This window comes from Ostrinia furnacalis, unplaced genomic scaffold, assembly GCF_004193835.3.
Source record: "Ostrinia furnacalis isolate ACB-3 unplaced genomic scaffold, ASM419383v2 OfSCF0682, whole genome shotgun sequence".
Taxonomy (NCBI): Eukaryota; Metazoa; Arthropoda; class Insecta; order Lepidoptera; family Crambidae; genus Ostrinia; species Ostrinia furnacalis.
The window spans coordinates 1,397,021-1,410,199 of NW_021130921.1; the positions used below are offsets into that span (position 1 = coordinate 1,397,021).

A 13,179-nucleotide genomic window follows, 5' to 3' on the forward strand; every position below is an offset into this window, starting at 1 on the left:
TCAAAGGGCAAGTGAGTGGTCGATGATACAGATCCAGATCCAAAAAACCGGTCGCACAGTAATGCCCTTCCATTTCTGCAGAAGCCATCGACTTTTATGGGGTTCTGTGTCATTGCAAAAGCGATCATTAGAGGATCACGTGTCACAATAAAATCGAAAGGATGGAGAACTTTTAATTGGTTGAATGCGACGAAGTATTAATGATCCAAGATTTTCATGCTTATTTTTTGTACTGTTTCTTTTTTATTATTTTTCAGTCTTGGGATAAGTTTATTGAGGTTATAAAACTCTATTTTATATTTTGACAAAGTGAGGCACATTTTATTTCCACTTTAGTAGAGTGAATGGATGATCAGGTACGAATGACAACATATTAATCTAAACACTGGGGCATCTTATTAAATAGCATCTATTTTACGACAACAATTTTTATTCTGAGGTGCTGTGGACCTCTTTGTGGTTTGTGAGGACTAGGCTGTGAACATCTTTCACCAGTATTGTCTATTTTATTTATGACGATCTGTCCACCGACACCCGACTATAGTAGACTGTAAATATGACACAGATTTTATTGTGCTATTTAAATTGATGATGTTGAAAGTATCTCATGATCAACTCAATATTTAATACTAACATTCCAAGGCTTAAAAACTCTTCAGATTCTTTAAAATTGCGACCTTAAGATGTGCCAGATTAGGCATTGTCATTATTGTAGATTGACAAAATTTTAATTCAACACTTAAATAGCACAATAAATCTTATTATCAAAGTGTTAAGACTTAAATTCTGACAGGTCCATTTCAAGATTTTGATAGTATGTGAGCGGCTCGGTAAAGCACGTTTGCGTAAAACTTACGTCACTATAGTTAGAACATATATCTGCGCAAGAGTGACCCGACCCATGACCTTAGGGATGTGGCGATTACATTTCTTTTATCGATAGTTAAAATCAAAGTCGTGCTTTTCGATATGGTAACGTAACGGAGTCTTAGTGCAAACCTGTGGTTATTTTGTTTCGTTCAGATAAATTATCATTACAGCTCACACTAATATACATTTTTCAAAAGTAAAGTCGATTAACTTTGACGCCGTACAAACTTTAGGTTTCCAAATGGATAGACACTACAGGATGTTAGGTAAATGGGTATATGAGCCGACACTATCCCATGTTAACATGGTCATAAAAATGGTATAGTTAAGTCAGAAATTTGATATCATCATTTTATTTTTTTAATTTTCATACAAAATACTTTTTACAATATCCGATTTGTATGGAAATTAAAATAATTAAAATGAAGATATCAATTTTCTGACATCACCATACCATTTATATGCCCAAGTTAACATGGGCTAGTGTCGGCTCAGATACCCATTTACCTAACACCCTGTATACGATAAATATCTTGGATAGCAAAATATAATTCAATGCCTTTAACGGGACTATTCCCCCTCTCGTTCCCACCACTGCAACTCCTGTGTAGCCAGGATCTACAGCTTGACCGCCACAAAAACCCAACCAATGAAGGTCAAGTTGAAAGCTCCCGGGGGAAAGTTAAACTGTCATTGGACCCGCAACGAAATTAGTCAGAAGAACATAGGAGGAGTTCGAAATGAAGGTTCGTTCGGTTCGAATTCAATGCCTTTATCAAAAGGCCCTGAACAGATTGCCTTACCATAATAATGAATCAGCGTTATTAGTATACATTTAACTCAATTACAAAGTTGCCCTAACATTATCGGCGCGTACTATACTTGTACACATACCTAGTTGATTAATTAGAGGCTTAAATTACAAACAGCAATTATAATATTCGCGCTTTCAATAATTCGTAGCTAAACACTAAATAGGCCGCTGTACTTAAATAGCTACAGCTAATTACATAGATGTAATTACTCTTGTAACTTACTATTAATTTATTACGCGATTCGTAATTATTCCGGCGGATCCCCTTTGAATGTTGATTAATGAGTAGGTTGCTAGCACTAGAGGAACAATATAGCATTAAATAAAGTGCCTACGTAGCTACGAGTACCTACTTTGTGTAGTGTAATTAAAATTGTAGAATAGATAGAGCAGTCTTTATCGATGTAGAACTACACTGTTATAATACATATACCAATTACCTATACTTACAAAAATAATGTCTGTTGACTTGTGTAACGTCTTCATGCATTGAATGAATTCATAGATTGAACCTTGGGAAATAACGTTAAGCTTCCTTCTTTCGCAAAAAAGGTGAAGTTATAAAAAAGAAATAATATAACCATTTGTGTGGAAAACAACACATTTAATATTTGTAGTAGAGATATGAAAATACATCTTTAGACTTTTTGTTATGTGGTTTGGCAAAGTGAGTCAGTGGAGCGTAAAGCTAAATATTGGATTAAAAAAATAAGTACAGCCATCGAAAATATCTCGATATCGATATTGTCCTCAGCACATCACTAATCATTGCGTATGGTAGCGATACTACGCATCGCTACGGCTAGCCCACCCGAGTGGTGCAACCTAATCTCCACCGGGTCCCGATCATGTTTTAATGATAATATAATCATTATTTTGCAACTATGTTTACTGTCATCATTACTTTGATTGGTCTCCTATAATAGCATGAAGTGACCTCAGGGTAGGGATCATGTATTGTGTCAAACTTTGTATGTGATTGTAACTCCTCTATTGAACATGAAAGCACTAATGTCAAGTCTGATAAGTACACGCCCGTCTTCACAAACATTACTATGAGGTATCACAGTGCGCGTGGACGCACAGGGTGACACACGAACCAATCATAGAGCTCTATTCAACGCTTTATCTCTTGTCTTGTCCACATTAAAAGGTATCTAAATGTATTATAAATAATGTTTTGTTTTTATATTGAATGTTCATCTACATCTTGTCTGAACAAAAGCTATTGTCCGCAGGAGCACGGAGATCACAGCCCGAGGGCAGGTCGAGCAGAGCCCGCTGTATGTACAGAAAGAGTTTGAGGTAATTAAACAATGATGCACTGAATTATCTTCCAACACACTGTATCCTTCGACCACCCTTATCACGTCATTACAGTTTACGTTATTCTTTAGAAAAAGCATAATCGGGAACTCATGATTTCCATGACGTATAATAAGTAGGAATTTACTACTTTTTATTGCTAACATCTCCTGCAGAGACAAAAGGTGAATTTCACCTACACTCTCCACGATGGCACAGACGGGAAACGTCATAAGTTAGAAAACAGAGAAGATTTCGTTATTTCCACAAAACCCCACTCAGCTTCGGTTCGGAAATCTGATTGGTTATTCAAATACGAGTACATTTCCTCTCACCTCCGCTTTGGTGGAAACCTAACCTAACTATAGCAAAAATATACAAATAGCATTCCCTTTACAGACTGAAGAAGCATTCGGAGACGAGTGGGAGGTCAGCAGGTCTCGGGTGCACTTGGGCGCCTTGATCGGCAGCGGTGCCTTCGGCCGGGTGCACGCAGCACAGCTGGACATGCCTGGAGGAGAGACCATCACTGTTGCTGCTAAGATGCTGACAGGTTTGCACTCAGTTGTTCTGGGTTTGTTTATCACCAGGACCTCACGAGTAGTCGTAGTAACTGGATTGCACTGCTCGAGTTGGCGCACTCCTAGCACACAATGAGGGTTTTCGCGTATGAAAAATCCGCCAGATGGCAATACGTAGACGCGTGGTCCAAATGCTGCATGATTGGTTATTTTTGTCATGACATTGACAGATATATCAAAATCCACCAATCACGCAGCAGTCAGACCCCACATCCACGTCCCGCCATCTAGCCGATATTTATACGCGAAAACCCTCATTAGGCGAAGTTTTGAGAAGAAGTGATGTACTATTTATCAACGTTAGTAGCCCGATGCGAAGTACCGTCTTGTGGTGTCAAGTCCCAGAAGGAGGAGAATTGATAATGAGAAGGGTCAAGGAACAGAAAAATTGCAGGGAGAGAAGCAAAAGCTCCCGGGGAAAAGAGCCTCGAGTAGTACCCGCGCGCTCTGTCGAGATTCAGTTTGTACGCCGCGAGGAAGGAAGAACTATGGGTGGCGGAGGGATTTGTTCTGGATTTGTACATGGTCAGAACTTGTTAGGAGATGAGTGGGAGGTCAGCAGGTCTCGGGTACACTTGGGCGCCCTGATCGGCAGCGGTGCCTTCGGCCGGGTGCACGCAGCACAGCTGGACATGCCTGGAGGAGAGACCATCACTGTTGCTGCTAAAATGCTGACAGGTTTGCACTCAACTGTTCTGGGTTTGTTTATCACCAGGACCTCACGAGTAGTCGTAGTAACTGGATTGCACTGCTCGAGTTGGCGCACTCCTAGTACACAATTAGGCGAAGTTTTAAGAAGAAGAGATGTACTATTACGTTAGCAGCCCGATGCGAAGTACCGTCTTGTGGTGTCAAGTCCCAGAAGGGGGAGAATTGACAATGAGAAGGGACAAGGAACAGAAAAAAAATGTAGGGAGCGAAGCAAAAGCTAACGGGGAAAAGAGCCTCGAGCAGTACCCGCGCTCTCTCTCGAGATTCAGTTTGTACGCCGCGAGGAAGGAAGAACTATGGGTGGCGGAGGGTTTTTTTCTGGATTTGCACATGGTCAGAACTTGTTAGTTACACCTGGGCGCCCTGATCGGCAGCGGTGCCTTCGGCCGGGTGCACGCAGCACAGCTGGACATGCCTGGAGGAGAGACCATCACTGTTGCTGCTAAAATGCTGACAGGTATCCACGATTCGACCTTCATAAGAGAAAATGCACTTAAAGGGCAGCTATAACGACTTTAGTCGCATCTGTTTTAGCAACTAGTTTATATTTATGTAGACATGCCAGGGGGAGAGGCAGGTAACGGTCTGACATTGGCTAGGGAAAATGTGCAGTAGACCTCTACTATTTCCTATGAAGCGTAACAATAGTAGTACGATCGAGAGGGCTCCGTCTTACGTTTCACCACGTATCGTCTGCTGATAAGAAAAAACTTAACAGCAACCTGCAGTTGTACGTAAACGTTCTGTAATTTACTATGTGTTTTTTAGGAATAGGCCCCCTTTTGTTCCTCAAATGCCCAAAGATGGACCTGAGAAAATACACTTGTAGTTGCATCTGAGTTAAAAATAGATTTGTATTATGTAGGTATGCTATGTTAAAGGCCCTAAGAACCCTCTTTCAATAGGTACTAACCTACTTACTCTAAAATTTGTAAGTGGCATCAATAAAATCTTCCTGTAAAACTAATAATACTAGTCACAAGTGAGATCAAAGTTAACCGTATTGTATAACTCAATTCACAGTTCAATTTGATTAAAACTTGGAACTCTCGAGCAATATTCTCACCAGTACACAGGTGTTACATTGTAAAACATACTGTAATACTTACAGAAGCTGTAAAATATGTCTTAATGAGATGTCTTAAGTCAAGAAGCGACATGATAACCCAAATAGTTTTTGCGACATTTACGCCCGTATTCACAAACATCACTATGAGGTCTCACAGTGCGCGTGAACGCACAGGGTGACACACGAACCAATCACAGAGCTATATTCAATGCTGTGCGTTCGATTTGCTGCTTCACTTAAGCAAGCATCGTTTGTGAATACGCGCGTTAAGTTTTAGACTCATTATTTATGATAGCCATAAACGTACGCCATGGGAATTCATGTAGGAGAAAATTATTGTCTTCACTTGATATACTCGTATCTAACGCAATTTTAATCTTCGTAAACATTAAACGCATTAAAATTTATGTGTTTTAAATAACTTATAAGGTTACACAACCAACTTAATTTAAGTTACGTGGTTACGGTAGTTTCTGAGCTAGATAGTTTATATGATAACGAGGCGACAATAGTTGAAAGGTTTCGGTTTCGAGCCGCCGATCGGAGAGTCGCTGGTTCGATCCCCATTGAGGCTGAACTACTGTAGTCTACACTAGGTACTATGCTGGTGAACCCACTCCTAGCACGAGCTTTAATTTTTAAAGGAATATCAGTAATTTGTTAATCACAATTAAATACCAATGATTATTATTTTGTCGACTCAATCAAATTCCGTCCACTGCTGTACAAATCGCATCCCCTAAGTATTTAAACAGACGAACGAAACGAAACGAAACGCTTTTTATATTTTTCTTACGGCTATGCGGCCCGAGCCCGACACGTAGAGCGCGTTTTTCCTACGCTTTTCAACAAAACACAGACTTTTGTTATTTTTAAATAATATACCTAGTACAAACTTTATTTTACTAAAAACATGTTTATTAAAAGTTAAACACTCCTCAGACAAACCAGCTTTACATTGATTATTCCAAACATAAACTTTTAATAACATCAATCTACGAAGTTAGAGGTACGCTTATTTCATTTTCAAGGGTTCAATTGCTGTTTCCAAACTTTTAATTAGGTAGCTATAGGGGTGATTTGTGTTAAGCATAACCCCCCTTATTTTTTGAGAGATTTAATTAAACCGCTCAGAAACATGTATAGAAATCTAATTAATGTGAACTTTTCAAAGCAATTTGACTTTCAATATTTGTTTTGGTATGTAAAAGGTTGTTAAGATGAAAATTATTATTACATAATGAATACATTACCTACACAGAACGAAACTAAAACTTAAATCAATTTCAATGCATTGGGGCTTTGCGATTAATTGAGTTTCAATCTAAACCAATCACAAGCACAAAATTATAGGTAGGTACGTAGGTACGAATCACAGAATAGATTCGATTACTGAAATTGAATCGAGTTTTAAACGTTCTTTGTTAAGTATGAACCAAAAGCACCGGGGGAGTTACAGATGCTTTGGTTGCCAGACTTTAAGGTATCTTACGATTACTTCTTGAAAGATTGTAGCTCGTATCAGTCCGGAAATACCGCAAACGACAGTCCATTCCAAAGTTTGGTTGTGTGGGGCAGGAAGTTTCTAGAGCAGGGTTTCCCAAACTATGGGTCGCGACCCAGTGGTGGGTCGAGAGCGAGCATTGTTGAGTGGACCATGCCTGCCTGTAAAACGACACACCAGCCTACCCATCCAACCTTTGGGAACCACTGTTCTAGAGAAACGCACAGCTGTGGACATTACAGGTAGACTCTAGATTTTTCATTACGACTTATGAGTTCATGTTTCAATGGTCTAACTAATGTAAACCACCGCGACAGTCTGATGGAGTCAGAACAGCAGATTCAGCCCAAAATTCTGACTCTAGTTTAATTGTCACACAATAGCTGAAATATACATTAACTTACGAATAAATCTTTCACAGAAAACGTATCAGAAGAAGAAATGCAGGACTTTCTTCGAGAAATCGTCATGCTCAAGCACGTCGGCTCCCACAAGCACGTCATCAGACTGATCGCTTGCTGCACCAGGAGAGCACCCCTCATAGGTGAGTGTATATGACCTTTAAGGCCTGTAGTTTTACGACCTTATTAAGAAACAGCCTTCTGGCAGTTACCTTCTCCTACTGGTTAACCCTTATAAAACGACGCTGAAAATTTTACTCAAACTATAAAGTCAAAGTATATTATTATGCTATATTCAAGGCTGGGATTGGTTGAATTTCACTACATAGACCAATTAATTATAGGCGAGGTCTGTTCTTGGGTAACACTTTATAATATGGGGCTTTACGCCTTACATACAAAGATACAAGGATATAAGATTGAAATTAGTGACACTGAAACGCTTCTGACCAGAATAAAGAATAGGTATGACTCTACATTTCTACCTAGGACTGTAGCTGTGACTGGGTACTATTAGTAAAAATTAAATATCAAAGAATTGTGCCATTAAGGCTTAAGGCATTTCTATCAAGATTGTATTCTGTTAACTTTCCAGCTCTCCTGATTTTCCATAACTAACTAACTCCGTAGACTTGTAGTCCTTTAAATAATGTGTTGTACCTCTATAGCTCTCCTGGAGCACGCACCCAGGGGAGACCTGCTCACTCTGCTCAGGGCTGCCAGAGGACGGCGGAGGGACCAGGGGTCCAGTGTCACTCGCCGAGTGGGCAGCGACACCCATGGCAGACCGTCGGAGGCTGACAGTAAGTTGTAACACGTATTTTTATAAATATAAAAGCTCTTTTTCAATGAGCTCCAAAGCACGCACCCAGGGGAGACCTGCTCACTTTGCTCAGAGCTGCCAGAGGGCGGCGGAGGACCAGGGATCCAGTGTCACTCGGAGAGTGGGCAGCGACACCCATGGCAGACCGTCGGAGGCTGACAGTAACACGTATTTTTATAAATATAAAGCTCTTTTTCAATGAGCTCCTAGAGCACGCACCCAGGGGAGACCTGCTCACTCTGCTCAGGGCTGCCAGAGGGCGACGGAGGGACCAGGGGTCCAGTGTCACTCGCCGAGTGGGCAGCGACACCCATGGCAGGCCGTCGGAGGCTGACAGTAAGTTGAGAAACGTATTTTTATCCACAACGAGGAAGCTCTTGGTCTGCCCCGATGGAAAGTAATGATCAGGTCGAAGGTGGAAGCGAGTTTCTCCCGGTATCCTCCATAGAGAAACTACTACCCACAGATATCTCCTTATCTGTGTGGCCACCTTACCTCTGCCAGAACACAATAATTTTTAAAACATTTAAAAGTAAAGGTTCCCTTTTGCCTTTTTGATTACAGAACCCTAAATACCCACGCTTTGTCAAAGTAACTTTCACATTGAAATAACAAAAACTTTTCAATCATTTTATAACAAAAAATAATAACGGTTTGATATTTCTAGCTAGAGTTTTAGTTATTTATTCCTTTTGTTTATAAAATTGTACTAATGGCAGACCTACCAGTCAACGTAATGTAACTGTACAACATCGACGTTATGAAGCACATTATTTTGGCATCGTAACCATGTTCAAACTTAACATCTCCTGAACTTTTTCACGCGGCAATGTTGCTTTCCAGCGGAATACACGAATCTTGGTGATTCGGATCCGGCGCTCTCAGATGGGAAGTTGTACGTTGAGGAGGAAACTTTGAAGAGCAGAGACCACTACGTGGCCGAACCTGCCCTGCAGCTGGACTGCAGTACCATGAGAGAATATGCACTGCAAGTCGCGCTCGGCATGAGGCATTTGGAAGAGCGAGGAATCACGCACAGGTTGGTAAAAAATCATTAATTTTTATTGCTCAAATAAATATTCATATTAATGCTAAATATACTTGTTTTACGAGTGGGTTCAGCACAATAGTCCAGTGGGATGAACCAGAGCGGTCCTTGGATCTCTAGTCGCCGACTCTACAATTCGACATCTTCCCCGTTCGGCTATTGTCATGCACTGTCGCAAAGATGTATTTCTTTATAACTGTTGTGTTTCAATCCTGATGAGCACTATTTCTAAACTATTAATTGTGTCATTCACCTATCTCTCCCACCCAGGTTAACTAATTTCTCATAGTTGTTAAGTAGCGAGCGAGGGTTTCCATGGGTTTTCCATGACCTACAAGGCTACAAGGTCAAAGTTGGCAAGTTGAAAGTTCCTGGACACTTTCCCATTGTTCTAACCTGTTTCGGTAAATTCTAAACGTTCTGTAGGCCTAGGATGAACTTGCCATGATAAACTTTTATCGAAGCATTTTATAGATGTTATGCGATAAGCCCATACATTTATCGTCTAAAATCATCGAAAAGATTTTATCACGTCACGCATCCTAACCCGGCTGGTATCTCTCTGTGTTGTAATTCGAAAACCATAATGTTTTCAAGTGTGTTAAATTCTCTTTACACGTTTGTGGTGATTTATAAATAGCAACCCTTCCGGACTGGAACGGGTAACACTAATTAATTTACAGATGATTTTCGCAGCGAAAGCTCTTTTAAGCTTTTCAAACAAAATGTTCATTAATGACCCCATAACCTACCTCGAAATATGCTCTTATATTTCTTGGTATAAAAATCCGTACATACAGTAAGTAGTTTTTTTTATCCACAACGAGAAAGGTCTTGGTTTGCATCTCACCTGATGGAAAGTATTGACCAGGCCGAAGATCGAAGCGAGCTTTACTCGGAATCCTCAACCACAGAGGAACTGGCTATCTTACCTCCAACTGTCGGAACACAACAATGCTGTCAGTAGCATGGTTGGTGGTAGGACTTGTTCTAAGTCCCGTGGCTAGTGGAAGCCAGAACCGAACAGAACATGTCTCTACTGGGAATCGAACCCGGGACCTCTGGGTCTGAAGCAGGTGGATTAGACCACAGAGGAGTTTCTGAGATTACCCCGCACAAACACAAACTCAGCGTGCATAAGCCCTATGATGAATTAAGCAAATAATTATGTTGTTTAAAATTAATGTTGTAATTATTAACTTGGTTATTTAAGTAGGGATGAGCTTAGCTTTCTAATTTAAATAATTTAGCAGTTGCGGCTGTTCATTGTACTGTTGACAGCATCATTAATAATTTAAAATAAGTAAATTTTAAAAATTGCACCTTTTACTTACAACAATATTAGCATGAAGTTAGCTTAGGTTGACTAAGAAATTAAGAATCCTAAATAGGTAATTTTAATTATTTTATTAGGTAGACCTACGAAATACGGACATCGCAACATCGTTGCTATTTTAGCTCAACAAAATTTTGTTTTAGTAATTTTAGTTAGTTAGAAATCAGCTAGAATTTAAGTTAAAAGTGATAGATATCAATATTTATATCCAAATTGTGCTTATATTTTGTTTATTTAATACAAACTAACAACCTAAAACAATTCTATAATTTGTTTCCAAAATTGGCTGGACATAATGCCTTGCGGTCAACCCCCGAGAGACTCAAAGACAGTTACAATGCCGTCCGTAAAATGAGCGGACCTTTGATTTCTATAGAGACTTCAGTTATAAACGTAGACAGAAAATCCTATAGATTTGACAACAACAAATAAAGATGTAGGTACCGCTGACGGGTTAGATCTCACTGTTAGCACAAAATAGGACTGTTAGTGACCGAGTTTCTTGCGCTGCTTCTTCTCAGCACTGGCCCATTTATTGTCCCGAAGCAGTAGTAGGGTTAATCCTGGGACGTGTAAAAGTGCTTTTTAAAAGCCTACTTGCAAAAATTAAATGAATTTTTTTACATCTTTCGACGACGTGTTGTTTTTAAACATGAAATAGCTAATTCCACAAAAAGGACCATAGTTTATTTGTAAAGTTCACAATGTATTCGTCATTAAAACCATTGTTATTAAATCACAATAAGTGTATTTGTAGAGGTTTTATTCTAAAAAATAAACGACCATACTTATACAATACAACTAATAAAAATAATGTTCAGATGTTAATTACTCGTGCTGAAACTTGTATCTTGTATTTCCTATCCAAAGTCTTTATTTGACTCTATAATATACTCGTAATTTAGAGTAATTTATTATAATGTCTAAAAAATCCTGTGTATGGGACATAATAAATAACTAATAACCCCGGGGCGAAAGACAGTTCCAGACGTTTATCTTCTAAGTGAACAATTTGTTAGACGAATTTGACAATATCAGAAGTACCATTTGACCCAGTAGTGTGAGACTTAAAAGCAGTTACAGGTTTGATTCCCGACTAAGATCAATTCGAGAGACGGCCTCTTTTAATTGGTTTGAGGACCTGTGTGAAATAGGTTTCCCACTATCAAGAACCTTTGTTTGTCACCTGTCATCCGCTTTGCAGTGGAGGGAAGTCGAACCTTAATTTCGAACTCCTCCTATGTTCTTCTGATTAATTTCGTTGCGGGTCCAATGACAGTTTAACTTACCCACCCCGGGAAAAACTTGACCTTCATTGGTTGGGTTTTTATGGCGGTCAAGCTGTAGATCCTGGCTACACAAGTGGTGGGAACGAGAGGTAGGAATAGTCCCGTTATCAAGACCATAGTTATCTACTTAAGTATATGACTCTATAATATACGACCAACATGCGAAAGTAGGTACAAAGCAACCAACAAAGCGTTTCCCTGTACCCCTTCAACATTTATTTTCGGGACAAAAGGTATATAAGGGAGAGTCCGCTAATTTGGACCAGTTTTTTTCAATCCCATTTTACACATAGTTTTCTTTTGTTTTTGCTAATGTCCATGGTATACAGGGTGTTGATTTCAATACCCGCCATATTTAGGGAGTTGATTAAGTAGCTTATTCTGATCACGAATCAGCAAAAAAACTGACTTCAATTTTTTTTNCGTTGCGCGTGCGCACAAAGGAATGAGACCGCTCGGACACCGAGCCCACAGCGTGGTAGGGGTGGGGTTGCCCGCTCTTTTGTTTTTTAATACTACTACGCTGAATATTGTGTGCGGATTGGGTTGTCGTACAGGGGTACTACATGGTAAAATAAATCTCGGAGGCGAAAGCAGGATAATATACCTTAAAGTTTGTTGTTAGGAGACTTCTTTGGGAACAAAATGAATAGTTTAGGTAGCAACGAAAGTTACTTCAAAACTTAACACAAGCGTCAAGACAAGAGTGATACGCTAAATTGGTCTACAGTTGACAGCACATCAGACTTCACATTAGTAGCAAAATAACACCTATCACAAGTACATAAAGGTACAGCCTTTAGCTTGATAGTTGATAGTCCCGTATTTCGTACTTTTACCGATATCTTTCAGTAGTTTGTTACATAACCGCTAAAAGAAAATTAATTTTAAAACATCCCAAAAGTTAAAGTGGTGTTAGAGGTGATTTTAAAAGGTGTAAAATTTCCTTCCAACCGTTTTTCCATCGAAAAAGGAAGAAATGGAAGGAGATATCCTCCATCCGATTATTTTCTCAAACCATTCGAAATTTCTTTAGGCAATATTAATAGATTTTAACAGGAAACAATAACGTTAGGAATCCAAAAGAAAAATATTATGTAAAAGACACTAACACGTAGTAATAATATACTTACTTATCCCTCTTTCTAACGACGGGACGTGTTAAGTCCCTGAAAGGGTTCTACGTATACCTACTAATTTTTCATGTTTGCCATTATCATCCATTGTGCAAGCAATGTATCATCATTGCCTCTCTTATAAGTATTACATGACTTTTTCCTTCATTATTGTGTCAAATTCTACTACATATTTTATTAACTTTTTCCTTCATTAATGTGTCAAATTCTACTGATAATAGAGCCACAAAATCAATCTAAGTTAGTAAAATACGGCTTTATAATACTCTGCACTCTCGTGACAAATAGACGC

At 39.3% G+C, this 13,179-nt stretch overlaps 1 protein-coding gene across 2 annotated transcripts in view; it reads left to right on the top strand.

Annotated features, from left to right (window-relative positions):
• The window catches only part of LOC114366754 (fibroblast growth factor receptor 3), a 166,659-nt gene that overhangs the window by 152,485 nt on the left and 995 nt on the right, over positions 1 to 13,179 (top strand). The window contains exons 7-12 of one of the 2 annotated variants that reach the window (XM_028323723.1): positions 2,923 to 2,989; positions 3,389 to 3,418; positions 4,125 to 4,248; positions 7,276 to 7,398; positions 7,924 to 8,058; positions 8,922 to 9,117. In XM_028323723.1, the coding sequence (XP_028179524.1) occupies positions 2,923 to 2,989; positions 3,389 to 3,418; positions 4,125 to 4,248; positions 7,276 to 7,398; positions 7,924 to 8,058; positions 8,922 to 9,117 (675 nt within the window). Of the gene's footprint in view, positions 1 to 2,922; positions 2,990 to 3,388; positions 3,543 to 4,124; positions 4,249 to 7,275; positions 7,399 to 7,923; positions 8,059 to 8,921; positions 9,118 to 13,179 lie in introns of both variants that reach the window. The other variant, XM_028323722.1, reaches the window with a different exon arrangement.